At 36.1% G+C, this 27094-nt stretch overlaps 1 protein-coding gene across 1 annotated transcript in view; it reads right to left on the reverse strand.

Moving 5' to 3' along the window:
• Nucleotides 1–1571: 1571 nt before the first annotated feature.
• Nucleotides 1572–27094, reverse strand: part of TRPC5 (transient receptor potential cation channel subfamily C member 5) — a 347720-nt gene continuing 322197 nt past the window's right edge. The window contains exons 8-11 of the mRNA XM_061409506.1: nt 13591–13794; nt 13316–13357; nt 12417–12506; nt 1572–10665 (exon numbers count right to left, since the gene is read on the reverse strand). Coding sequence (XP_061265490.1) covers nt 9973–10665; nt 12417–12506; nt 13316–13357; nt 13591–13794 — 1029 coding nt within the window. The 3' untranslated portion in view covers nt 1572–9972. The remainder of the gene's footprint in view (nt 10666–12416; nt 12507–13315; nt 13358–13590; nt 13795–27094) is intronic.

The following is a 27094-nucleotide window of genomic DNA, read 5'->3' on the forward strand; positions in this document are numbered from 1 at the left end:
GTTTAGTATGTGTTAAAGGTTCATTTTTTTTAAGGTTCTTTTCAGAAAAAAAAAAAGTTTACATGTGATGAAATGCACAAATCTTAAAGTGTTTGATACAATGAACTTTTTACAAATAACACATCCGTGAAATCCAGGCCTTTATCAAGATAATATTTTCATCACTCCAGAAAATTCTCTCATGCTCCTTCCTAGTCAATCACTGCTTCCCCCGTCCCAGTCCCCTAGGCAACCACTGTTTCTTCTGATTTTTCTCCTATCATAGTTTGTTTTTCAAAGTGTAAGTAAATGAATCAGAGCATTCACTCCTTTGTGTAAGACTTGTTTAGCATAGGTATTTGGAATTCATCCATGGTGTGTGTATATAATTCTTTTTATTGCTGAGCAGCATTTCATTGTACACAAAAGCCATTGTTTATTTATTCATTCTCCTGTTGGTGGATACCTGGGCCATTTCCAGGTTTTAGATATGAATGAAGTTGCTATGAACATTTTTGTGCAAGTCATCTTGTGAGCATTTGTTTTAATTTTTCCTGGAATTACTGGATCATAAGTTATGTATATGACTAGTACAGAAATGCAGGAAATTTTCCTGAAATGGTTGTACCGTTTTGTTGTCTCATCAGCAACATATGAGAATTCCAGTTGTTTTTCATCCTCATCAACATTTGGTGGTATTGGTCTTTGTGATTTTAGCCATTCTGATGGGTTTGGTAGTAAGTGTTATCTCGTGGTTTTAATTTGCATTTCCCTGTAATTTAACACTTTTCCATCTGCTTCTTCACTTGGCATATATATTTCTTTTTGAAATTGTTCAAATTGTGTTTTTGTTATTGAGTTGTTGGAGTTTGCATATAGTGGTTGCACATCTTTTCTAGATATATTACTGCTTTTTTAATTGTCTTATCTAACCAATGTATAAATGTTCTATACCCAGTTACACTTAGAATAATTAGGCCAGCACTTGGAATGAATTATTTGACTGAACGTTAAGCTGGTCTGATATCCTAACCAATGCTCTGATGGCCTAAAAGTTAATTATGTAAAATAAAAGACAAATTTTTAGGAATCTGAATTAATTAGGGGAAAGCTAATTGCTAAAGAGTACATGACTACAGAAAAAAAAAAAACTTGAAAAGAAATGTCAACTGATAGTTTCAGAAAATATTACCCAAATGTACTCAGATTATACTAGCTTATTAATGACCAGCCTAACCCCAGTTTATGATTCTTCTCACTGATCCACAGGTTGAAATAGCTCTCTACAACATGTATCATTCTTTGGATACTCAGTTTTGTCAGTATTGTAAGTTGTAGCTGTACTGGTCCCTTCATTCATCATCTCAAAGTTGTTTATGAATGCTTGCAGTTTTCTAAATATTTAACACAGCTTTATTTAATGGGAAGTATAAAAGTTAGAGTTATGTTTATTCTTAATCATCTACTTTTTAAAAATATATTGGATGGTGGAGGTCTCCCTTAAGTGTGTATTCTGGTTAAATTATAGTGTAAAATCCATCGTTGTTCACAAATGTTTATTAACAATAGGTGGCTAGAAATGATTATGTTGCAAAAGGGAGGAAAAGAACACCTTAAATCTCAGCAGCCATACATTTCAGAGGAAAAAGTAAATGCTTTATTTTTGTTTATACTGAAGCTAAAAACACACAAAATCTTTTTATTGTACAAGATACGTTTTAACACATTTAAGGATGACAGCTTTGCGCTTCCTACAGAAAATATTTAAATAAAAGTAATAGTTTTCTCAAGTTTTTAGCTTTTAAAATAGTCTGTAAAGCCAAAATGCCATTTACACAAACATTTAGAATTTTCCCTTTTCATGATTAAGCTCAGGAGATACAATTTTAACCTGAAGTTTGATGCATACATTTTCTGTGTGGTGTGATGTGTAATTGGGGCCTCCAACTAGGCTAAGAAAGTTAATTAAACACTGCCTGTGTTTACTAAAAGTATTCTTTATCTTCCTCAAATGTTGGCTCCAAACTACATTTGTTGTTTTGAATAGGAAGAAATTCTTCATCCTCAGTTTCAACCTGTTTTTGAGAAATCTTGAATCCTGTGAGGAGTTTAAATAGTGATATTTTCTTGAATCCTACCACTGGTATGCATTTATGTTATAAGAAACAGACAAAATGTTTTCACTAGAGAACGTATGGGTTTACTTTTGCTATGCTAGAAGAGTAATTTGAACAGTTAAAAGTTTTTAGGTTAATAATTTATTGGATTGTCTTTAACATTAAGAAAACTACAGACTAATGTATTAACCCCTTGGGTTTCAAGGTTTCCTCTTGAGTTCACACAACCTTCATTTTAGTGTGATTGGTTTCAGTGAATCCCTACTAGACACTCAAGGATTCTGACTGCTTCTCCTGCCCAAGTATATACAAAGCACAGTTACCACTCTGCTTATTGGACCACAGGCTACATTGCTTTGGTTATTTAAACCGATTGCTTAATACATATTGTAAAAGGAAGTCCTGCAAGATGAGACCAAAAATGGATGAACCTGTACTTCAAATAATATGACTATATTTTATATAGGAAATACCAAGTGTTAACATGTGATTTTCAAATGACCTGAAATTTCAGCTAGCTGTTGCCATCTTCCCTTTAGCACTGCCCCCTATTTCTGTTACTAGAGCACCTCTGAATCCAAAACCCTCCCCTCAATTTTCTGGGGCAGCTAGGGCTTTTCTTTACTGCTCTTTCTTCCTGCTAACAGCCTAGCTGTCAGAGCCTGTATATTATAAAGTATGATTTCTTATGGATCAAACAAAGTTTGGGAAGCCAATTCTGAGTTTATTTACAACATAAGCCATTGGAAATTGGAATGTGTTTTACTGTTTAAATACAAATATTTCAAGAGCTAAGTCATTAAGGTTGTTCTCAAATCAATGATGGTTCTATATCTAAACATGGTGTTCTTTAATGTTTCCTCCTTGGGAAGCTATAAACTTATTCCAGTAAGGCTGGCACTGTTCCAAGCATGTTTGAAACTAGATTGCAGACTTGAAAGAGGAAAAAGGCTTCTTTTGGGCCTGATGGAAATTTTTGCATCTTCATTTTGGTGGTGATGATTCTAGGGATATACACAACTGTGAAACTCACTGAATTGTACACTTTAAATGGATGCAGGTAGTTGTACACAAATTATTCCTCAAAGCTGATAAGGAAAAAATGAGATTCCAAAGAACAGTTTCAGGTTACTTCACAAACCCCACAAGAAACTTGTTTTATAATTGTGCCTATTAAAGTGCATATTGTGTGACAGCAGTTGAAAATTATTTTTTACCAGAAAAAGAACTAACCCCAATTGTCCAAATTTTTATCAAGTATGAATCTAAAATTAGTTTTGACTGTTTCTTGGAATTTAATTTTATAAGATTATGATTTTCTACCATTGAGGGTATTCAGAGATTGTATTGTGTGTTTTGAACATCCTCCCCAAAGCAGGAGTCCATGATGGTTTGAGTAATGTCAGTATTCGAATATGGTACACCTTAAGGTGGCTACTTTGAAGAATTTTGAAGAACAACATTAATTTGGGCATATTAATTGCCATGTTTATGAAAATACCAGTCTCATTTTATAATCTCACTTTATATGTTTATCCTAAATTATGAGGCCAAACTATGATAGGGGCTTCCCTGATAGCTCAGTTGGTAAAGAATTCACCTGCAGTGCAGGAGACCCGGTTCAATACCTGGGTTGGGAAGATCCGCTGGAGAAGGGATGGGCTACCCACTCCATTATTGTTGGGCTTCCCTTGTGACTCAGCTGGTAAAGAACCCACCTGCAATGTGGGAGACCTGGGTTCAATCCCTGGGTTAGGAAGATCCCCTGGAGAAGGGAAAGGCTACCCACTCCAGTATTCTGGCCTGGAGAATTCCATAGGCTGTATAGTCCATGGGGTCTCAAAGAGTCAGACACGACTGAGCAACTTTCACTTTCAAACTATGACATCAGATATAGAATCTAGCTTTCTTCCATACTACCCTCTCCCACTTTTACCTTTTATTTCTCTTTTCTGTAGAGTTTTGGTAAATTAATTTCATTTCTTAGATAAAATGTGGGAAAATCATTCCTTTCAGTAATTGGTCATATGTACATATTTATAAAAGACAGTGATATTGTACAATTTAAAATGTAACCTTACTATGAGTCTGATGTGTTGAATTTAGGAATACAGTGATCACAAGGTGAGAATGTGCTGTGATCTGAAATTCAATCTCAATATATATATAACTCAACCTTTGAAAAAAGATTTGCAGTTTTTTCAGAGATAGTTTGCATATACTATTGCGCTTCGGGTTGTGTTAAGGGAGAAAATGATGATGTTAATATTTTAATCCAGAAACTACATATTTTAAAAATCAAGGAGTGCCACCTCAGTTTGGTTATTGAAAAAGTTTGACGGTGTGATGATTCAGCACTACATTTTAAAGTGCTTATCTATCTAGTCCTTACTTTGAAAGCTTTTCCGATTATCTCTTTACCACACCAAGTACCTCAAGCACTCCCCATAAAAGCCCAAAGCCTCCTTTTTGTCTTGTCACCCAAGGGTCAGTTTTAAGGGTTGTATAAGACCAGAGATTTGTCAAGAGGGTTACTAGGTTAGAAGGTGAGGAGTCCCAATGAGTATTGTGGGATATATTGAACATTGTGGGACAAGACAAAATGGCCAAACCTAGCTTAAGTGTACTTGCAAATGGTTGGTTATCACAGGCTAAAATAAAAGTCACACTGCCTCCAAGGGTGATGTCTCGTGTGTATGCCTGTGTTGAAGTGCAGCTCCTGGGGTGTTAGGTGGCTCTGGAACTTGCTCATAGACAAAGTCAAAGAGAAAAATGCCCTGCACATTGCTGAAAATGGCATTCACACTGCAGGCCTTTCTTCTTCTTTTAGTTTGTTTTGGTTCTATCAAGTCATTTGGAGTTGTCAGGAGGCTTTTTTTTTTTTTTTTTGAGGGTGAGGAATGAGGTTAGGGCAAATGTGTGCTATAGTGATGGACTGATGAAGGTTGATTACAATGACCAAAATTTGCAGGCTCTTTTTGTTACTATGGAAATTGCCTTTCATTTGGATAATAAGGAGAAGTTGCTACAGAACTTTCACAGTTTTCACATCAGATGAGCTTTTGGCATAAGGGCATTCCACTTGATTTTATATTTAAACATTAATAATTCTTAATATGTACATGTCTCTCAAGTACCACAAACACTCATGGTATATCTTTAGAAAAAGACCACAACTCAGATCCAATAAACTAACAAGTATAAGATACAAATCCACTCTAGAGTTTAAAAATGCTAGAGCACCCTGGCCAGCTGCCTGTATCATTCCAGCAATTAACTCCTTTATTTCTTAATAAACATTCAATTTCTTAAAGCTCTCAAAACCACCTATCAGCCCCTTCTCTGGACCACCATGCAGTATATAGATGAAAATCCTAGGCCACATATCAACATATGAATAGTAATATCACAAGTATACAGTAAATCTGAATTATGCAGACTTTAATTCACAAAAAATATATATATTTGTTTTTTTATAGGTAAGTTCTCTCTTCTGACTGACAAGCTTTGGTTTTCCTTCAAACTGGAAACACCAAGTCCTGAGCGCTGTTTGAACAGCTGTACTACAGTGGATGCTGCCTTGGCGGTTCATTTTAGCAATTCCTCATCACATCTCAGGCAGTTTCTTTCCATTGAGCCTATTCCTGTCCCCCTCCCTTCAAAATGATTTAGTAATTACCAAAAGGGATGAAGGGCCAAGCCAGAGCAATCAAATGCTATTAAGTTTCATTGCATGTGTGTGTGTGTACATGCGCACACAGATAAGGTTCTCACTTTTACAAACATCCCCAAAAAGTGCAAGCCACAACCCACATCTGTTGGAAAAAGCGATGGGAAGGGTCTTTGGAAATAGAGTAGAAATAGCATTTCTCTGTACTAAAGTAATGCTCACACTGAATTGGGGTACTCGATTCCCAATGACTAGTTCTACACCAACAAATTGTGTATTTGAAACAGTTATCTAGATAAAGCATGTCAAAGAAAGAATCTACACAGATTTGAGGCAAAGCCACAGGGTTTGGGGTTGAAGGGAGCTGACAAGTATATATGGGAAGGTTATTTAAGTGATTCAGATAACTACATCAGCTTATATTAGCTGTGTGTATACAAACAATCTGTTTACTAACACTGTTTTGAAATGTGATTACCAAAATAATATGATCAATTTTTCTTGTGTACTTTTTAAATAGGAAAGAATGCCTGACTCACTTCAAGTACTTTTTCCTAATGGTTGAACAAACCAAGATCTGGGCCACTTAAACTGTTAGTTAAAACAACCCTTCAGTCTCAGCACAAGGCAATATGAATGTCAAATGGTTATTTATATTTCCTAGCTAAGCTATCAACTCATTTTAAGTCATTCAGAAGGTAGAGGCCATGGGGCGGGGCGGTTTGGTGTGTGTGTGTGTGTGTGTGTGTGTTTGTGTCTTTAATCAAATGCAGACAAATGTTTAGATGTTTTGAACTTAGCTGAAATGCCCTAAATTAGGTCAGAGTGGAATGAAAAATGACTATGAGAGGCAAAAAGAATCAGAAAATTTTCCAGTATGCCTATATAAGTGGACAGGAGCATAACTTGGAGATTTATATCCCTATAAAATTTGACATCTTCCAAAAGTAATGACTTTGAATTTGGAATCATTCCTTTTTCTTTATACTCCACTGGATTTAAAGCTGTAAGTGGAGGACCTACTTCAACAATGGCCATTTTTGAATATACATCAGATATTTTCTTTGTAAACAATTTTACCCTTACTAATTATGAAGTGAAGTGAAGTTGCTCAGTCATGTCCGACTCTTTGCCACCCCATGGACTGTAGCCTAACAGGATCCTCCATCCATGGGATTTTCCAGGCAAGAGTACTGGAGTGGGTTATTATGAAGGAGAAGTTAATATAATTATGATGGAATCAAACAAATATAGGTGTCCATAAATGATAAGAAGTTCACCTGTTGTGGAGGTGAACCGTAGTATATTTAGACAAAAAGTGATTCTTGAATCATTTATTATTATATCTGACTTTGGAGTACATTTTTAACTTTACATATAAATATGTCAGTCTTAAATTATGGAGTTCATGGCATTTTGGGCGAATGAACAAAAAGGTACAGTGGCCAATCCATTTCCACATCTCCTTTGTATATATATGCTTAATAGTAAATGTCTTGTTTCTATGATCTAGAAGAGCTGGCTTTGTTGACTGGCTTTCTGACCTTGAGCAAGTCATTATCATTTTCTGAGCCTCATTTTTTCTATTTGTAAAATAAGAATTGAGTGGATCCCCACTAAGGTTCTTTTACTTCTAACTTTTATGTTTATAAATTTACTCTCAAGTTGACTTATACCTTCTCTGGGGTCAGAGAACATAGTTAAACATTTGATTTAGAATGTCTTTCTTGATAGTAGCTGATACAGAGTTAACACAAGTCTCTTTCCTTTCCTACTTTCTACTGGAATTAGAGTTATTAAAAATGTTGGTGTCACCATCATAGACGTTAGGGCAATAACTGATTAGCTTTAACCGCTAACTGGCTTCAGTCCCCAACACAGCTAGGCCTGAGCATAGCTGGTGAAATCTTAAGCTCACGTCATAAAGACAATAACCCTGAGACGATCTGAAAAGGAATGAAATATGACACTGGTTTCTTTCAGTAGTAGAGATTGCTATTATGACTTATACATATTCTCTCTTTGGCACATAGAGAAGACTGTATTTTGGACCATGGCTCTATCCCTGGCTATCCTTATTTTCTGACAAACTGATAAAGTAACTGCTGGAACAATTAAGCCTAGGTTATCATAAGTACATGCATTTGTAAGAGAGATGAAATAGGGCCATCGGTTTCTGGTGCCATCAATATGAAAAGAAATGTAGCCTAGGTGCTATTTATTATTCAAAGTGAATTTGGAAACTGGGAAAGTTGAATATGTAACTTTAGAAAACTTCCTTCTGGAAGGTAACCTGTTACTGATGTCAGGGCCACTTAGAATAGTCCCACTTAGAGAAGCAGGTTTGAGTAAATGATCGCTTCAGGTATGATCAAGGAATTATTTTGTGATAATCTCTTGCCAAATGGACCTTGATGCAGCTTGTTCTCTTGGTCACTTTTTCCTGGATCTGAGCTTTGTTCTTCAATACCTCCTCTTGTTTCCCCTTTATCCCCAGTTTGTGTCTTTTTCCTGTAGAATATTTTGTCAATCACTGAAGCTAGGGCTGGAATGGGAATCAATTCAAATAACAGAAACTACACTGTCAAAAACCATTTTGGCGGCATATTTGCACTGAGAATTTCACTAAATTTTGCCAGAAAGTATACACATAAATTTAGATGGTTTCCTATTACTGTTGGCCTTTGCAAGAACAGGGTGACAACTAATTAAGTTTCTTATGTTTTTGAGCTATGTGTTAATTTAATCACCAGGACTCAGACCTTGAGCTATTTTAGGTCATGTGTTAAGAGTGTAAGTTGGGGATACCTTTGTGCTAATGTTGGTAAGAACCACCCTTGTTTAGCAGGTAATCAGTCACTGGTTACCAGGTCTAACATTATGACCACACACATTATGGGCTTCATTTTATAACCTTAACCTATGTTTTCTGATGAGGTACTCTTAAGCTGTGGAAAATAATTTGTTTTGGTGTATAATGCAGTTTTCTTTAAAGACAGTAGAATTTGGATCATGTTTGTAGTTCCATGAATTCACTAGGGTTGTTATGTTATATATTTAACATCAGTTTACACATGCAATTCCACTGTTTCCTCTGAGCAGTAAAACTGCAACTCGAATCAAGTTATCTAGACCTAAAATTGTTTTGTTGTTCTTGTTTTATCAGAGAGCAATTAATTAAAATGAAATTGTTTTCAGATTCTGACACCTCAGCAAGATGTCATTTTTCTGATAAAATATTTTCAAATCCAGATTTTTATCTTAGAAATACTTTTGATAGCAATAATGATTAAAACTATCAACAGTAGATAGAACCCTATAAATATGCCAGCTAATTATTTTTTCTTACCAATGTATGAGATGTAGTGACTATTGGCTAGAGTGCAGGAAAAGTTTTTAAAAAGAGTCCACATCCTAAATACTAATCTTGATACTGTCAAATTTTAAGATGTAGTAAGCTAACTGAAATACACAAACACAGGAAAGGAATTCACTAACTTATTAGATATGACATATACTATGGGGGTAAATAGTCACTGGCATACATTAGGAAACTCACAAGTCTTTAAGAAACAAAAAACTCAACAGCCCCCACAGTAAGGAGAAGTTGTAGTGTTTAAAAACAAAAACACGAAAGCCAGTTATACCTAGAAACCACAAGCTGACAATTCTTTGGAGTCTATTCAGTCTCCCTTTGATGCTGTTCATTGAACCAGAATGGGCAGCGTGGAGCACTGAAGGGCAACAAACATAGGCAGGTGAGTTTGCCTCATCTGATAGCTGGTGGGGACTGCTGAGCACAGCCCTCAGCCCTGTGGGGAAATGGTGTGAGATCCCAAGGAAGGTCAGGAATCTGTGCGGCAGCGACAGTAGCGAAGTGGCACCTGGAGCTTCAAGGAAGCAAGGGTAAGAAAAGCAAAGCCAAAGGGTTAAGCACCTGACTGCACCTCTGCTGATTAGGGGCAAATACCCCTTCAGTTGGTTATGAAATGGACTTAGTGTTTTATAGGTATAAAAAGGCAAATAATAGTAATACTAATAACAAGAACAAAAAAATGAATGTAGCTATAAAAGATGGTGAAAGCAATAGGAGTTTCACTCTCCTGTCTAGTGGGGGAGCAGTGAGGGAATCATATTCTGTGTCACCTCTGAGAGCAAAGAAATGAGAAATTTTCTGAGTTCCAGGACATGTGATAACGGCTTGACTTAGAGCCGAGTTGTAACTTGTTCTTCCTGTCCATCACCCCATTTGTGCATGAGCAGGTCACAAGCCTCTCCCCACGTTTCAAATACATCCTCTGAGGAGTCTAAAAGTTTAGAATTTGAGGAACAGATGCTGGATACACAGTGAAGAGAGCTGGAACAGGCTAGAGGGCATTCAGTGCTCTGAGCAGTGCCCCGGGCTTCACCTAATTCTACCTCACTGAGGTTAATTTCACTTTGAGAACAGGCCTCTGCTTTCCCTTTCTCCATCTGAGAATATCTGATGTCCTGCCACATATAGTGTGGCTGAACAATTCCATCAGAGATTGTGTACATCGGCTCTGAACTGGGTTCGGACATATGACCATTAAACTTGGAGAATAGGAGACCCAGTTTCTTGAGAGAGGGACCCATGAAGGATCGTTTGCTTGATGACTCAGCTTTTGACTTGCCTTGGGCACCACCGACTCTTGGCATAGTCCTGATGAGAGGTGGCCCATGGCAGGCTTTTTTCTTGCAGCCTACATTGAAAGAGACACTCTTGGATTTGGCCCGAGCCCCACCACTGCCATCATTGGTATCATCCCTCTGAGAGAGTTCAGTGCTGCTAGTGGAAAAGCTTCTCCTTTGGTGCTTCCTGTTTCCCAAGAGGTCAAGCACTTCATATCGAAAGCTGGAGATATCCTGCTTTAATTCCTAGGGCAAGAGAGAAGACACGTTATGTTAAGAAGCTTGGGAATGTTCCAGGTTTTTGTCTCATAGCAAATCACAAGGTATACGAACTACCAGAAACATCTCACATTATTCCACCACAAGAAAAACATAGTAACAAATCTGTGGGCAGGGCTGGCCATTGGAAAAAAATGTGCAATTGGTAAAGTTGATTTCAGAACCTCCCTATCAGGAGTACACCAACAGACTGAAATGTTAACCAACAATGACAGTATTAGAGTAGTGTATTGGCTCTCATCGACATCTGCATAGAGAAAGATACAGAAGAGGAAAAGCTTTAGGACTCAGGAATAAAACTAGGGAAGTGGAATGTCAGGTGATGAGACTAGTGCTCAGTCGCTCAGTTGTATCTGACTCTGTGATCTCATGGCCTGTAACCGGCCAGGTTCCTCTGTCCATGGGATTTCCCAGGCAAGAATACTGGAGTTGGTTGCCATTTCCTCCTCCAGAGGATCTTCCCAACCCAGGGATCAAACCCACATCTCCTACATTGCAGGCCAATTCTTTACCATTGAGCCACCTGGGAAGCCCCATTTTGGGACAGGGGACCCTGTTTATCCAAGTCCCTGTGAAATGTCTTCTATCTCTCACTGGCTGCCTAGATACTAGATTGCTCTTTTAAAAACCATCTTTGAAAAGCTTACATCTGATTTAATTCTTTTGCTTAACACTTTTTAGTAACTTGTCACTGACCTTATGAAAAAGGAAAAATGCCATACCACAGACTACAAGGTTTTTCAAGGCCTGGTATGTGTTCATCTCTCCTGTTTCATATCTTTCTACTCTTTCCCCAGGCTCGCCACTGTCCACCTGTATGAACATATTCTCTCTTGCCTCTGAGTCTCTGCATGTGCTGTTCTCTCTGGAACACTCTTCTATCCAACTAGCTCCTCCTTTAGACCTCAGCTTGAACATGGCTTCCTCTGAAAAGCCTACCTCAAATCCCCAAGTCCCAGCTGGGTGTCCCCTCATTTCTGTGTCTCCACAGTACCTTGTGTTGCTCTTGTTAGAATACTCCGTCATTCATCACCCTGTATTATTATTGTGTATCACTCCATGAGAGAGTAGGGGCTGTTTATATCTTGCTCATCACTGTGCTCCAACTACCTGGCAGAGTGTTTGGCTCATAGCAGGCCCTCAACTGGTGAGTTATGTCTAGATTAGGATAACAGCCTTCATGTATTCCTTAGAAAATGTATATGTGTTCTAGGATAGGGTTTCCCAACCAATTGACATGTTGAGTGTGGCAATTCTTTGTTAAAGGGATCTGTCCTGTGCATTGTAGGATTTTTAGCAACAACCCTGGTCTCTACTCACTAGATGCCAATAGCATTCCAGTGTGACAAGCAAAAATGTGTAATGGTAGGATATCATAAATGTTAAGTTTTAATAATAGATTTTTTTTGTCTTTATTATATATTTTAAGTAAAGAAGACCTTTAAATCTCACACATCCTTGCCATATCATTTAAAGCATTCAATTCCCACACTGAGAAACACTCAGACTATTAAAAGACTGTGTATTTTTATTATTCATAACTGTGGTAGTGTGACAAACATTGGTAAAATCTCTTCATCTATTGGAAGAACTGTAACTGATTTTACTGTATTATAGGCAGTTGAAATTCCATCACCAGAAACTTCAAATACTGTGAAGATTAAATGATGCTTAAGAAATGTGAAATGAGAAATTAAACCACTTTATGACCAAATTACCTTAAAATTTTCTTCTGTTAGTCCCTCATTTGTTTTGGAATTTCTTATCATAGCTGCCACATATCTTTTGACTAAATTCCTGATAACTTCCTGGAATTTAAACAAAAACATGAAAAGGCATTCAGTTTCCTTCTTGGACTCTTAGTACAATAAGGAACGTATACAAGAAAAAAATATGCCTAGACTGTCTTTGCATTGGAAAATTCTCACAGGATCCAACCATTTTCTACAAAATCCCAAGTTAATTCCACTGGCTAAATGAAGAATTACTGTGTGTCCAAATAAATTTGGTGGCAGAGTGGGCCAGTGAGATCAAATTCACCCAAAAGAAAATTTTTCTACCCAGGCATAAGGTAAACATGATTCACATTAATAGAATAATCAGAGTAGAGTAATCCTTGAATGGTCACAGTCAGTATCCTTTCCTTTCAGGCTGGATTAAACTTTAACCCTCCTAGTAAGATGAGAGGTTTTTTTCCTCTTATAAAGTTGAGAAAGTCATTCTTCAGTGTCACAAAATCTGCTGATTTCGATGTCCAATAATTACATAGTCAAGATATTTTTTATTAAAGTCAGTATGTTCTTTTCCTTTACAGGGATGGCCTCTTTTAACTTAGCCTCCTGGGAATGGTATACACATAGTCACTCAACTTTGTGTTAGTAGCAATGATGATGATAGCCACCACTTAATGCAGTATGTCAGGCACTGCCAGGACACACATGCACACACAAATACAAACGTACTCACCACTCAATTCTCACAACTACACTTTGAGTTAAGTTTTATCATCCCTATTTTACAGATGAAGAAACTGAGGCTCAGGGAGGGTAAGTGACTTATCTAAGGTCAGACAACTGACCAAGAACTACTGTGCTTAGTTCATATAAAGAAGCTTTACCTGGTAATGTTGGTTCTGTATCAGGCTGTCAGCATGGCGTTCCTGTCATTGAAAATGGACAGAGAGCTTATATCAGCAGTGTCCCAGCAGGCCATCCACTCAAATATATTTCTAAATATTAGGACTGGAACATGACACAGGAGCTGCTGCTTGACAAACCCCCAAAGCATCTGTAGGTTGGAGTAGTTTTATGATGTTCGAGATAGGGAATGTCACAAAGGAGAGAAAGGAGAAAACAGTTGTTTTTACAAAGAGACAATTTTTAAAGGCCTTACTGTGAAGCTTCTCAAGTTGTGCCTTCTTCGTCTACCATCAGGGTCTCTTTTAGGGCAGAAGGTGTTGTTGAACCAGTTGCCAAGGTATAGAAATGACTTGGGGCTGGGGATAATGTTGAAAGGAGGTGGCAAGGTGCCACCTTCATCAAAGTAACTCATCCAGAGCTTCGTCCTTGCAAACTTCCACTCAATATCAGCATGATCCTGTGAAAGACAAGTTCAAAGATGGGGAATGGGAAAGTATAAAATGCACCCATGACTCATTCTAAAAGTTCTACTTGCTTCTACAGAGGGAAATATGTCAGTAGCTATAAAAATTCAATTTACACTGACCTTACCCTCTAGTGTTTTCCTCTACATGTTTTCTAGTTGCAACATTTACGTTTTGTTCTATGATCAATTTTGAGTTCATTTTTGCTTAAGGGGTGAAGTTTACATTGAGGGTTTTTTTTCTTGTTTTGTTTTTGCCTGTCAGTGTTCATTTGCCATTTGCTGAAAAGGCTGTTGTTCTTCCATTGAATTGCTTTTGCACCTTTGTCAATCAGTTGTGCATACTGGGACTACTCGCTATTCACATTCAAAAGAATAAAGTTGGATTCCTACCTCACACCACGTACAACATTCAACTTAAAATGAATCACAGAACTAAATTTAATAGATAAAAAGTATAAATCTTTAAGAAGAAAATTAAGGAGTAAATATTTATAACCCTGGATAAAACAATGGTTTCTTAGAGAAGACACCAAAAGCTAAGGAACAAGAGAACAAAATAGGTAAATTGGACTGGGTCAAAGTTAAAAACTGTATGTCAAGGACACCATAAAGAAAATGAAAACCCACAGGCTAAAGTAATGAAATATCATTACTGGAAGAAACACAAGCTGGAATCAAGATTGCCAGGAGAAATATCAATAACCTCAGATATGCAGATGACACCACCCTTATGGGAGAAAGTGAAGAGGAACTAAAAAGCCTCTTGATGAAAGTGAAAGTGGAGAGTGAAAAAGTTGGCTTAAAGCTTAACGTTCAGAAAACGAAGAGCATGGCATCCAGTTGCATCACTTCATGGGAAATAGATGGGGAAACAGTGGAAACAGTGTCAGACTTTATTTTTCTGGGCTCCAAAATCACTGCAGATGGTGACTGCAGCCATGAAATTAAAAGACGCTTACTTCTTGGAAGGAAAGTTATGAACAACCTAGATAGCATATTCAAAAGCAGAGACATTACTTTGCCAACAAAGGTTCGTCTAGTCAAGGCTATGGTTTTTCCTGTGGTCATGTATGGGTGTGAGAGTTGGATTGTGAAGAAGGCTGAGCGCCGAAGAATTGATTCTTTTGAACTGTGGTGTTGGAGAAGACTCTTGAGAGTCCCTTGGACTGCAAGGAGATCCAACCAGTCCATTCTGAAGGAGATCAGCCCTGGGTGTTCTTTGGAAGGAATGATGCTAAAGCTGAAACTCCAGTACTTTGGCCACCTCATGCGAAGAGTTGACTCATTGGAAAAGACTCTGATGCTGGGAAGGATTGGGGGCAGGAGGAGAAGGGGACGACAGAGGATGAGATGGCTGGATAGCATCACTGACTCGATGGATGTGAGTCTGAGTGAACTCTGGGAGTTGGTGATGGACAGGGAGGCCTGGCGTGCTGCGATTCATGGGGTTGCAAAGAGTCGGACACGACTGAGCGACTGAACTGAACTGACTGAATGAAATATCATATATCTGATAAGGGAATTGTACCCAGACTATATAAAGAATGATAACGATTCAATAATAAAAAGACAAATCAATTTGAAAAAGAGGAAAGCACTTGAATAGACATTTGCAGAAAGACACAAATGACCAACATTGTTGGTCATTAGGAGTATTCAAATTGAAACCGCAATGAGATATGACTTTAAACCCACTAGGGTAGCTACAACAATTTTTCATAAAAGAATAGCTAGTGTAGGTTAGAATCTGGAGAATTTGCACCCCTCACACACTGCTGGTGGCAACGTGAAATGGTGCAGCTACTTTGGAAAACCATATGGTAATTCCTCAAATAGTTAAACATAGAGTTAACATACAATCCAGCAATTTCATTCCTAGCTACATACCCAAGAGAAACGAAAGCACATTCTACACAAAAACGTGTACACAAATGTTCAGCAGCATTTTTCATAATAGCTAAAGAGTAGAAACAACCTAAATGTCCATCCACAAATAAAAGGATAAACAAAATGTGGTATACTATCATTATTATCCAGTCTTTAAAAGGAATGAAGTTTTGACATATACTGCAACATGGATGAACCTTGAAAATCTTACGCTGAGTGAAAGTATATTCTGCTGAGTCTTCCAATCCATGAACATCGTATGTTGTTTCTTTCATCCATGTTTTGTAGTTTTCAATGTGTAAGTCCTATCTATACATGTTTTGTTAACCTTTTGCCTAAAATGAAAGCTTATGCCTATTTCATTTTACTAACAACAGTTTACAATAGTACTGTCTTTTAAAATTTCAGTTTCCCATTGTTCATTGCTAGTATATGGTTGATTTTTATGTATTGACTTTGTATTTTGTGGCCTTGTTAAATTCATGTTTTTATTCTATGAAATTTTAAAAATAGATTATTTAGGGTTTACTTTATACAGAATCACAAGACAGTTTTATTTCTTCTTTTCCAATCTGTACATCTTCAATGCTTTTCCTTATTGCACTACCTAGGATCTCTAGTTCAAAGTGGAATAGAAGTATTTAAAGCAGATATACCTTGTTACTGATCTTAGAAAGTCTTCTTTCACCACTTAGTTAGCTATAGGTTTTGTGGTTCAGGTTGTGCACATTGCATTCTATTCCAGTTTTGCTAAGACATTAAAAAAAAATCATCAGAGTAGAAGTCTGTCAAACACCTTTTCTGGTCATATAAATTGATATGACCATAGGATTTTTCTTTTTTAGACTATGAATATGATGAATTACTTTTCATTTCTGGAGTAAATTCTATGTGGTTATGGTATGTTCTTTTTATATATTACTGGATTCAAATATGTTAATGCTCTGTTGAGGATTTCCCTGTCTATGTTCATAAAGGATATTGGTCTACAGGTTGTTTTTTTTTTTTTAATTTTCTGTACTTTTTTCCTGGTTTGGGTATCAATAGAATACATTATAAATGTAATGTATTTATATATAATTAAAATTAATTTTACCAATTTCTTTTCACTATATTTTAATGTGGCTACTATAAAATGTAACCTATGTGGCACATATTTGTGACTTGCATAAAATTTTTATTGTACAGAACTTCCCTAGACTAATGGTGTATTTAGTCCTGCCTAACAAGGCTTAAAAGCAAGCCTCAGAGATCAAACTATTTCCAGAATAAAGCTCAAGAATATTTAAAACAATACAAAAATATCCAGCGTCCAACAAGGTAAAATTCATAATGTCTGACATCCAATACAAATTTATCACAAATGCCAAGAAACAGGAAAATATGATACATAATGAAGAAAAATCTATTAAACAGAACCAGATACAAATCAGTAATAAAACTGATTAAATAGAATAGAATTAAATAGAATAAACTATATACTGGCAATGAACAATAAAATATTAATTTTAAAAAGTATCATTTAAAATATAAAATCCTTAAGAATAAATGTGACAAAAATATGTGTGTTTTTTAACATTGGAAACTGTGAAAGATTACTGACATAAATTAAAGAAGACTTAAATAAATGTAAAGAAATGGCATATTCATGAATTGAAAAACTGGATATAGTTAGGAAGGCAATTCTTTCCAAATTGATTATAGATTCAATACAATTTCAGTCAAATCTCAGTTGGCATTTTTGAAGAAACTGACAAACTGCTTTCAAGTTTATATATAAATACAAAAGATGTAAAAGATGTAACTAAAAGATGTAGTTAATTTTGTAAAAGAACAAATTGGCATTGAAGATCAATGGAACAAAATAAAGTCCAAAAATAAATGTGTGCATATGCATAATTACAGGCATATATGCAGTTGACTTTTAAGAAAGGTGTCAAAGCAATTCAACTTGGAAAGAATAATGTTTTCAACAAATTACCTTGGAATAGTTGGACTTCCAGAAGGAAAAAATAAAGAATCTTGATCCTTACTTCACACCGTATACAAAAATTAACTCAAAATGAGTTGTAACTCAAAGTTATGGGAGGGCTAAATCTATAAATATTTTACTAATAAACGATTTGCTATGTTTTTTTCTTTCCGCTTGCTTTGGGTTTAGTTTACTGTATTTTTCTAGTTTCATAAAGGTGGAAATTTAAGTTATTGATTTGAAATATTATTTACTTTTTAATATAAGCTTTTAAAAATTATAGATTTCTTTCTGGGGATATTTAGAATATACCGTACTCTCCCTTTAACTCATCTCAAAGTATCTTCTAATTTCCTTTGTGATTTCCTCTTTGAACCAGTAGTTATTTTGCAGTATCTTCTCTACTGTCCATTGATATGTGAATATCCCAAATTTTATTATGTTACTGATATCTAATGTTTGCAGAACATATTTTTTTATTATTTCAGTCCTTTAAAAAAGTAGACATTTTATGGACTAACATATAATCTGTCCTGGAGAATGTTCCATGTGCAGTTCAGAAGAACATATATTCTGCTATTGTTGTATGGTATGTTGTATAGATAGATGTCCATTAGGTCTAGTTGGTTTATAGCATTGTTCAAGTATTCTATTTCCTTTTTGATCATTTGTCTACTTCTGTTTGTTACTGAAAGTGGGGTAATAAATGCTCCAATGGTTATTATTGAATTTCTATTTCTCCCTTCAGTTCTGTCAGTTTTTGCTTCATATATTCTTCAGCTCTGTAGATAGGTGGAAATGCATTTATAATTGTTAAATCTTCATGATAAATACATTCCTTAATCATAAAAAATGTCCTTTGTTTTCTCTAATAACAAATTTTATCTTAAATTCTCTTTTGTCTGATAATTAGTATAGCCACTTAGCTAGCTCTCTTTTGGTTACTGTTTGCACCATCTATCTTTTCCTAGTCTTTTACTTACAGTTGGGCTTCCCTGGTGGGCAGTGGTTAAGACTGCAGTCCAATGCAGGTAGCATGGTCAAGGAATTAAGATCCCACATGCCACATGGTGCGGCCAAAAAATCTTTCATCTTTTACTTACAATCTACTTGTATCTTTGAATCTAAAGTGTATCACTTCTAGACAGAATATAGTTGGATCATGTGTGTTTCTTAAAAGTCTGGCAATCTTTGCCTACTAACTGGTTTTCTTAATCTAGTTACATTTATAGTAATTACTGATAAAGTAGTATTTACATCTGCCATTTTTCCATTTTCTGTATGTTGCATGTCTTTTTTGTTCTTTTGAATTATGCAGTTATCTTTCAAAGTAGCTAGGAAAAAAGTCCCCCCCACCAATAAGATTTGTATTGTATTTATCTATACAATTACCTTTAATTACCATTTTTTGGTGCTCTTTACTTCTTTGTGGTTTTATTTTTTTTTGTATTGTCTAGTGTTCTTTCATTTCAGCCTGAAGAATTCTCTTTAGCATTTCTTATAGGATGTGCCTTCTGGCCATTAATTCTCTCAGTCCTTGTGTACTTGAGAAATGTCTTTATTTTTCCTTCATTTAAGGATATATTTGCTGAATATAGAATTCTTGGTTGGCAGTCTTTTGCTTTAACCATTTTATATATGTCATTGTGCTGACTTCTAGATCCCATTGTTTTGGATGGAAATCAGCTATCTTTTCCTCCTTTCAAGATTTTTTTCTTGGTCTTTGAGAGTTTGACTAAGACAAGGCTTTTTATGTGTGTTTATCTTACTAGGAAATATTTGAGTTTGTGGATGTGTAACTATTTTTAAGAAGTATTTAATCATTATTTCTTTAAATATCCTTCCAGTTCTTTTTTTATTTTCTCTCTTCTTTTTCTGGGACTCCCATTATGTGTATGTTGGCCATACACATGTGTCTCACCATTAAATTCTCTGAAGATCTGTTTTTATTCATTCTGTTTTACTTTCTGATCGTCAGTCTGCTGCTGCTGCTAAGTCACTTTAGTCGTGTCTGACTCTCTGCGACCCCATAGACGGCAGCCCACCAGGCTCCCCTGTCCCTGGGATTCTCCAGGCAAGGACACTGGAGTGGGTTGCCATTTCCTTCTCCAATGCATGAAAGTGAAAAGTGAAAGTGAAGTCGCTCAGTCGTGTCCGACCCTCAGTGACCCCATGGACTGCAGCCTTCCAGGCTCCTCCGTCCATGGGATTTTCCAGGCAAGAGTACTGGAGTGGGGTGCCATTGCCTTCTCCTAGACAATGGTAATTGAATTATCTTCAAATTTGCTAATTCTTCCTGCCAGCTGAAATCTGCTGTTGAGCCCATCTAGTGAATTTTTAATTCTGCTACAACACTTTTCAAATCCAGAAATTCAATCTGATCCTTGTGAAAACAATTTCTATCACTTTATTAATATTCTCTATTTGATGAGACACTGTTTTCATAACTTTTCTTTAATTATTTAGATGGTTTCCTTTAGTTATTTGAAGATATTTAAAATAGCTAGTTCAGTCTTTAATGAAACCAACATTTGGGCTTCCTCAAGGACAATTTCTATGACATCTTTTTTCCTGTGTATAAACCATACCTTCTGTGTGTGTGTGTGTGTGTGTGTGTGTATGTGTGTGTGTGAGTGTATGTTTTGTAAATTTTTCTGAAACTAGACATTTTAAGCAATTTAATATGATAACTCTGGAAATCTGATCCCCTTCTTTTGTTTTTATTGTTTTACATGACTTTCCTTGACTGATTCTGTAAAATCTGTATTCTTTGTCATGGGCAGTCATTGAAGTCTCTGTTCATTTAGCCTAGTAATTAGATAATGATTGCACAGGGATTTCATTAACTGCCTTGAATCAATAAGTTTATTACATTTTCCTTGTGGCTCTGTGTTTGCATAGTGACACATCTTCAATGTTCTTGTAGTTTATCATCTGTAAATGACATGTTTGAGACAATAAGGGAAATTTAAATATGGACCCCCAAATTAGTAATTATAGTGTATCTGTGTTATATTTCTCGAGTGAGGTATGGTATTGTGATAATATAGTTAAATATATATGACAGTATTTGCAGTGAAATGTGATATTGGCAATTTACTTCCAAATATCTTTTAAAATGCCTTGGGCCCTATCATATATATATATACAGTGGTAAGAGCTTTGTTTCAGAGGCCACATTAACTTGTGACTTATATCCACAAACTTTTAACTTAATGCCAAATAAGATGGTTATACAATATAGTCTCCATTGTCAAAAGTGTACAGTGTAAAGGAGAGAAAAGTCTTTTTTATTAGCACATGAAATCTTTAAAAGGAGACCTATGTCTTACACTGTTTGTCTTAGGGTGGTTTTTGAGTGAACATTCAGTCTGTCAGTGATAACTAGAATTGCTCCTTGGTCTTTTAGATATTCCATGAAGGTTTTCACTTTGCTCTCCAAGGTAGTAGTGCTTAGCTATGATATTAAAGGATTAGCAGTTCAAAAATGACATCAAGCAGAATAGAGATTTGTAAACCTGGTTCTATGAATGAAGGTAATGGACTCGGTGAATCTATTAAAATTGTATATAAAATATTGGGGTTTTTAAATTTTTCTGAGCTTTCATCATATTCTCAAAGAAGTATGCCCTCCCCTAAATGGTTCAGAACTACTGAAGTAGAGGATAGAGGATTCTGTTGATTTATGAGATGCCCATTGTCTGTATCTGAACAGTGCAAACCAGCTCTTAATGGATAAATCAGAGATACTTCTATGTTCTCTAGGAGGGAATAAATGGCTTTGGGTTAAGTGAGCAACCAGTTCAAAAGGGAAACAAAACCCTAGATTAAACTTAAGGTACTTGTTAAACACACTGCTAAATTTTATTTCATGAGTTAATAAAGAAGCACATATATTACCATGTTTGAAAAATATTTTGATAGCTATTATAATATAATTTATTTCTATGGTAATTGCATATATTTTGTTTTCATGTAGCCCAATTTGTGTGTTTTTTCTTTTGATATACATGCTTTTGCTGTTCTAATCTTTTAAAAAAATGTAAATATATTTGACATATAACATTAAGGTGTACAACATTGTTAATTTGATACACTTATACATGGTGATATGATTGCCATTGTAGCTCTATTGCATTACATAATTATTGTTTTTTGGTGGCTGGAATAATTAAGATCTAGTGTCTTAGCAATTTTGATGATTACAGTATGATATTATTGTCCCTAGTCACTATATTGTGCATTATATCTCCAGGACTTGCTACTAGTTGCAAGTTTGTACCCTAAGGCAATGTGAATTGTACACTTGCAAAAATGATTTTTATGGTATCTGGATTATCCCAATGAAGCTGTTACCAAAAAATAAACTGAGAAGAAAACATAGGAATAATTTTCATGACTTTATGTTAGGCAGTGATTTCTTAGATTTCACAGATAGCAATGCTGCTCTCCTCATCTTTTAAACTGTACAATTCAGTAGTTTTTAATAGATTTACAGAGTTGAGCAACCATCACCACTATCTATTCTAGAAGATTTTCATCACTCCTGAAAATCCCCTGTATCCATTAGCAGTCAATTCCCAGCACTTGGTCCCCTCCCCAAAGCCCCTATCAGCCCATAATCTACATTAGTTTCCATGGATTTGTCTATTTTGAACATTTCATACCAATGGATTATATAATATTAGTCCTTTGTGTGTAGATTCTTTCACTTAGCATGTTTTCAAGGTTCACCCATGTTGTGTGTGCTCAGTTGCTCAGTTATGTCTGACTCTTTGTGACTCCATGGACTGTAGCCCACCAGACTCCTCTGTTCATGGGATTTTCCAGACAAGAATACTGGAGTGGGTTGGCATTCTGTCCTCCAGGGGATCTTCCTGACCTAGAGATAAAACCCATGTCTCTTGCATCTCCTGCATTGGCAGGTGGATTCTTTACCACTATGCCACCTGGGAAACCCCCCATCCATGTTGTAGCAACTATCAATACTTCATTCCTTCCTATGGCTGAATAATACTACATTTCATTGTATGGACATACTGTGTCTTTGTTTATTTCTTCATCAGCTGATGGTTGTTTGAGTTGTTTCCACTTTGCTGTTAATATTAATGAATTATGTTACTGTGAATATTTATGTCCAAGTCTTTGTGTAGATATGTTTTTTTTTTTTTTTAATTCTCTTGGGGACATACCTAGGAATGGAATTGTTCAGTTATACAGTAACTCTATGTTTAACTTTATGAGAAATTGTCATACTATTTATTAAAGTGGTTATACCATTTTACATTCCCACTATCAATGTATGAGTTCTGATTTTTCTACATCCTCACCAAAGCTCGCCACAGTCCGTGTTTTTTTATCATAGACATGCTGGTGGGTGTGAAGTGGTATCTCATTCTGGTTTTGATTTATGTTGTCTTAATGCTGAGTGATGTTGAGCATGTTATCATGTGCTCATCAGCAATCTGTATATCTTATTTGGAGAAATGTTGATTCATATATTTTGCTTATTTAAGAATTAAGGATAAAATTTGGCATGAGAAACAGTCTGATTCTGGGGTTTTGAGATAATTTATAGTGGATGGCAGGGCTTCCCTGGTAGCTCAGCTGGTAAGGAATCTGCCTGCAATGCAGGAGACCCCGGTTCAATTCCTGAGTCGGGAAGATCCCCTGGAGAAGGGATATAGGCTACCCACACCAGTACTCTTGCCTGGAGAATCCCCATGGACAGAGGAGCCTGCTGGGTTACAGTCCATGGAGTCACAAGGAGTCAGACACAGTTGAGCGACTAAGCACAGCACAGCAGCATAGTGGATGGAATAAATGATGACAATTTTAACCACCTCAACTCTCCATTCCCCAACTATTATTAAAGACAAAAAAAATTCACTCAGAGTTCTGTAAAAGCAAAACAAAAAGTGCTAAAAAAATTATTGAACTCACTTTATTTCATCCAGATAACAAACTTATAACAATCCTGCATGCTCAAGCTATCTATCTTTTAATTTGTCTATTCTGGTATTAGGATTTACAAGTAAAATGATCATCACAGGGTTAAGTACTGATATATTTATTGAGTTGAAAAATGAAGTCATCCTTTTTGAGACAAAAGAAATATGATTTAGCAAATTGATTTGGAAATGAGACTGGCTTTGCTAGTTAGGCTCTCTGACAGATTTTTTTTCAATGAATTGCTGAATCTGAAGCTCGAAAATTTTGGTAAAATTATATGTAAAACATATGAGAAGAAAGCATTTCATAAAGAGACGGGTGCTGCTGCTGCTGCTAAGTCGCTTCAGTCATGTCCAACTCTGTGTGATCCCATAGACAGTAGCCTACCAGGCTCCTCCGTCCCTGGGATTCTCCAGGCAAGAACACTGGAGTGGGTTGCCATTTCCTTCTCCAATGCATGAAAGTGAAAAGTGAAAGTGAAGTCGCTCAGTTGTGTCCGACTCTTAGCGACCCCATGGACTGCAGACTACCAGGCTCCTCTGTCCATGGGATTTTCCAGGCAAGAGTACTGGAGTGGGTTGCCAGTGCCTTCTCCAAGAATGGTTAAGCTGTATTAAAGTTAATAACATTTCTATTTTCCATTTCAAGAACTTTGTTTATAATAATTGAGTTAAGCAAAGTGCCTCTATGTAACACAGTAACTGGTACATTTAATAATTATTTGATAAGTCTTAGTAAAGTCTCCAAATTTAGTGGCTTAAAACAACAAATATTTATTATTGTAAAGTTTCTGTGGGTCAGGAATCTGGGTGTGGCAAGTTGTTTGCCTCTGGCTCAAGATCCCGTACAATGGTATAATCCAGTTGTTGGCTGGAGAACTGAGGGGCATTTTCTTTCAAGCTGGTTGTATGGTTGTTGACAGGATTCGGTTCCTTGTGGGATGCTGGACTGAAAACCTTAGTCTTTTGCTGGCTATTGGCCAGAGATCTCTCTCAGTTCTTTCCAGAGTGGGCCTCTCCATACCAGCTTATAAAATGACAGCAGGCTTCCCCCAGAGGGTGTGTGAGAGAAAGGCCATGTTTTTTTTTAATAACTTAATCTCTGAAATGACATCACTCTTGCCATAATCTATTTGTTAAGAGTCCATAGGTCCATCTCATACTCAAGCAAAAAAGTCGAATATGGACTCAAATAACAGGAAGTGGGTATCATTGGGGGGACATCTCAGAAGCTGCCACAGTATTACTTCCCAGAAATTGAGAAACTGAATGACTATAATCTGTAGGGTAAAAGTCCCTACCACATTGAATTACTGTAGAAAAAGTGAAGTGAAAGTCACCCAGTCATGTCCAACTCTTTACAGCCCCATGGACTATAGAGTCCATGGAATTCTCCAGGCCAGAATACTGGAGTGGGTAGCCTTTCCCTTCTCCAGGGGATCTTCCCAACCCAGGAATCAAACCCAGGTCTCCCGTATTGCAGGCAGATTCTTTACCAGCTGAGCCACAAGGGAAGCCCAGTTGCTACAGAAGTCAGTATGAAATGCCTAGGCTACTGCCTGGTATGTAGTAAGAACTATATAAGTATTCATTCCTTATTCCACATTTCTGAGCCTATAATACCAGAAACAAACTTTGAATTTTCATTTTACTCTTTGATAGCCCAGAATAGGCAGTCTTTTATCTGTGGAATATTTCTGTAGCTCTTAAAATACAGCAGGTATTCAATAAGCTCTTTGTAAAATGAAGTGAGTCACATTTTTAAACACAGGGTCTCTAGGTTCTTGTCATCTCTAGACACATTTGAAAAGGGAGAATGATGATATAGCTCCTATAGGTATTTGGCTATTTTCTAATAAATTGAGATGAATGTCCTGGTATTTAGGCAATGGCTTTACTACTTTTAATTTTTTAAAATCACTTTGTGGGCTAGCTTTTTGTTTGTATGTGTTTTAACCAAAAGCAGTTATGTCTTTTAAAAAATAGTTTTCTAAATATCTAATGATTTCAACAAAGAATAGAAACAAGCAATGGGCCGAGTTGTAAACCACAGGCATTTTTATTTTAGCTTAAGAATCTTTCTGGTGCCCACTCATTGTACCTACTCCAGTCAGGTGAGGATATAATTTTTTCTAAATATTTTATTTTTTTTTCTAAATATTTTAAAAACATCTCAAGGACCCCAGTTGATACCATTCCATTCCCCTTGTGCTCAGGTGACCTCACATTGGGATTTACTATGTAATAATTTGGCAGAGAAGTTATTGCAAATTGTCCTCTCATTGGTCTTTGCCCACTCATTTATCACATATAAATTCATTGTATACCTATTCATTCATTTTTTAAATTAATGTTTTATTTTTATTAAAGTATTATTGATTTACACAAAAAATAAACTATTATTGATTTACAATATTATTTTTCGGGTATACAGCAAAGTGATTTGGTTATGTGTATATATAATATATATGTATACATACATAAGAATATATATATTTTCCACTATAGTTTCTTACCAGATATTGAGTATAGTTCCCTGAACTATACAGTAGGTCCTTGTAATCTATTTTTTATATAGTAGTTTGTATATGTTAATCCCATACTCCTAATTTATCGCTCCCCTCCCATCCCCTTTGGTAAGCATGTTTGTTTTCTATGTCCATGAGTCTGTTTCTGTTTTGTAAATAAGTCCATTTGCACTATTTTTAGATTCCACATATAAATTATATATAATATTTGTCTTTTTGTGGCTTACTTCACTTAATATGATAATCTCTAAGTCCATCCATGTTGCTGCCAATGACATTATTTCATTCTTTTTTTTTTTACAACTGAGTAATATTCCATTATATGTATATACCACATCTTCTTTATCCACTCCTCTGTCAATGGACATTTAGGTTGCTCCCATGTCTTGGCTATTGTAAATAGTGCTTCAGTGAACATTGGGGTGCATGTATCTTTTCAAATTAGAGCTTTCATTGTTTCCAATATATGCCCAGGAGTGGGATTGCAGGGTCATATGGTAGCTCTCTTTTTAGTTTCTGGTTTCCATAGTTTCCAGTTTCCATAGTGGCTGTACCAATTTACATTCCCATCATTCATTTTTTTATATTCTTTTCTTGAACAACTACTATATTCCAGATATTCTGATGGATGCTGGGTATAGCAAGATGACTGTCCTCTAATGGTGGTGTGAATACCACACTGAACACAATTAGAATACAGAGGTAGCACCTGAATCATGAAGACTGGGACATAGCAGACCACCTGGGAGGATTGGTTATACAGTGTGAGCTGTAAAGTAATGAGTAAGGTACTTATTCATCCAGATATTCATTCATTCAACCAGTATATATTGACTGCCTGCTAGTTGTGAGGAACTGGGATTTTAGCAGTGAACAATATGGACAACATTATAATTTGGCATGTGGAAATTTATTTTCAACCCTTGATCTGCTTAGAATTGCCTGATTACAGA

This window comes from Bos javanicus, chromosome X, assembly GCF_032452875.1.
Source record: "Bos javanicus breed banteng chromosome X, ARS-OSU_banteng_1.0, whole genome shotgun sequence".
Taxonomy (NCBI): domain Eukaryota; kingdom Metazoa; phylum Chordata; class Mammalia; order Artiodactyla; family Bovidae; genus Bos; species Bos javanicus.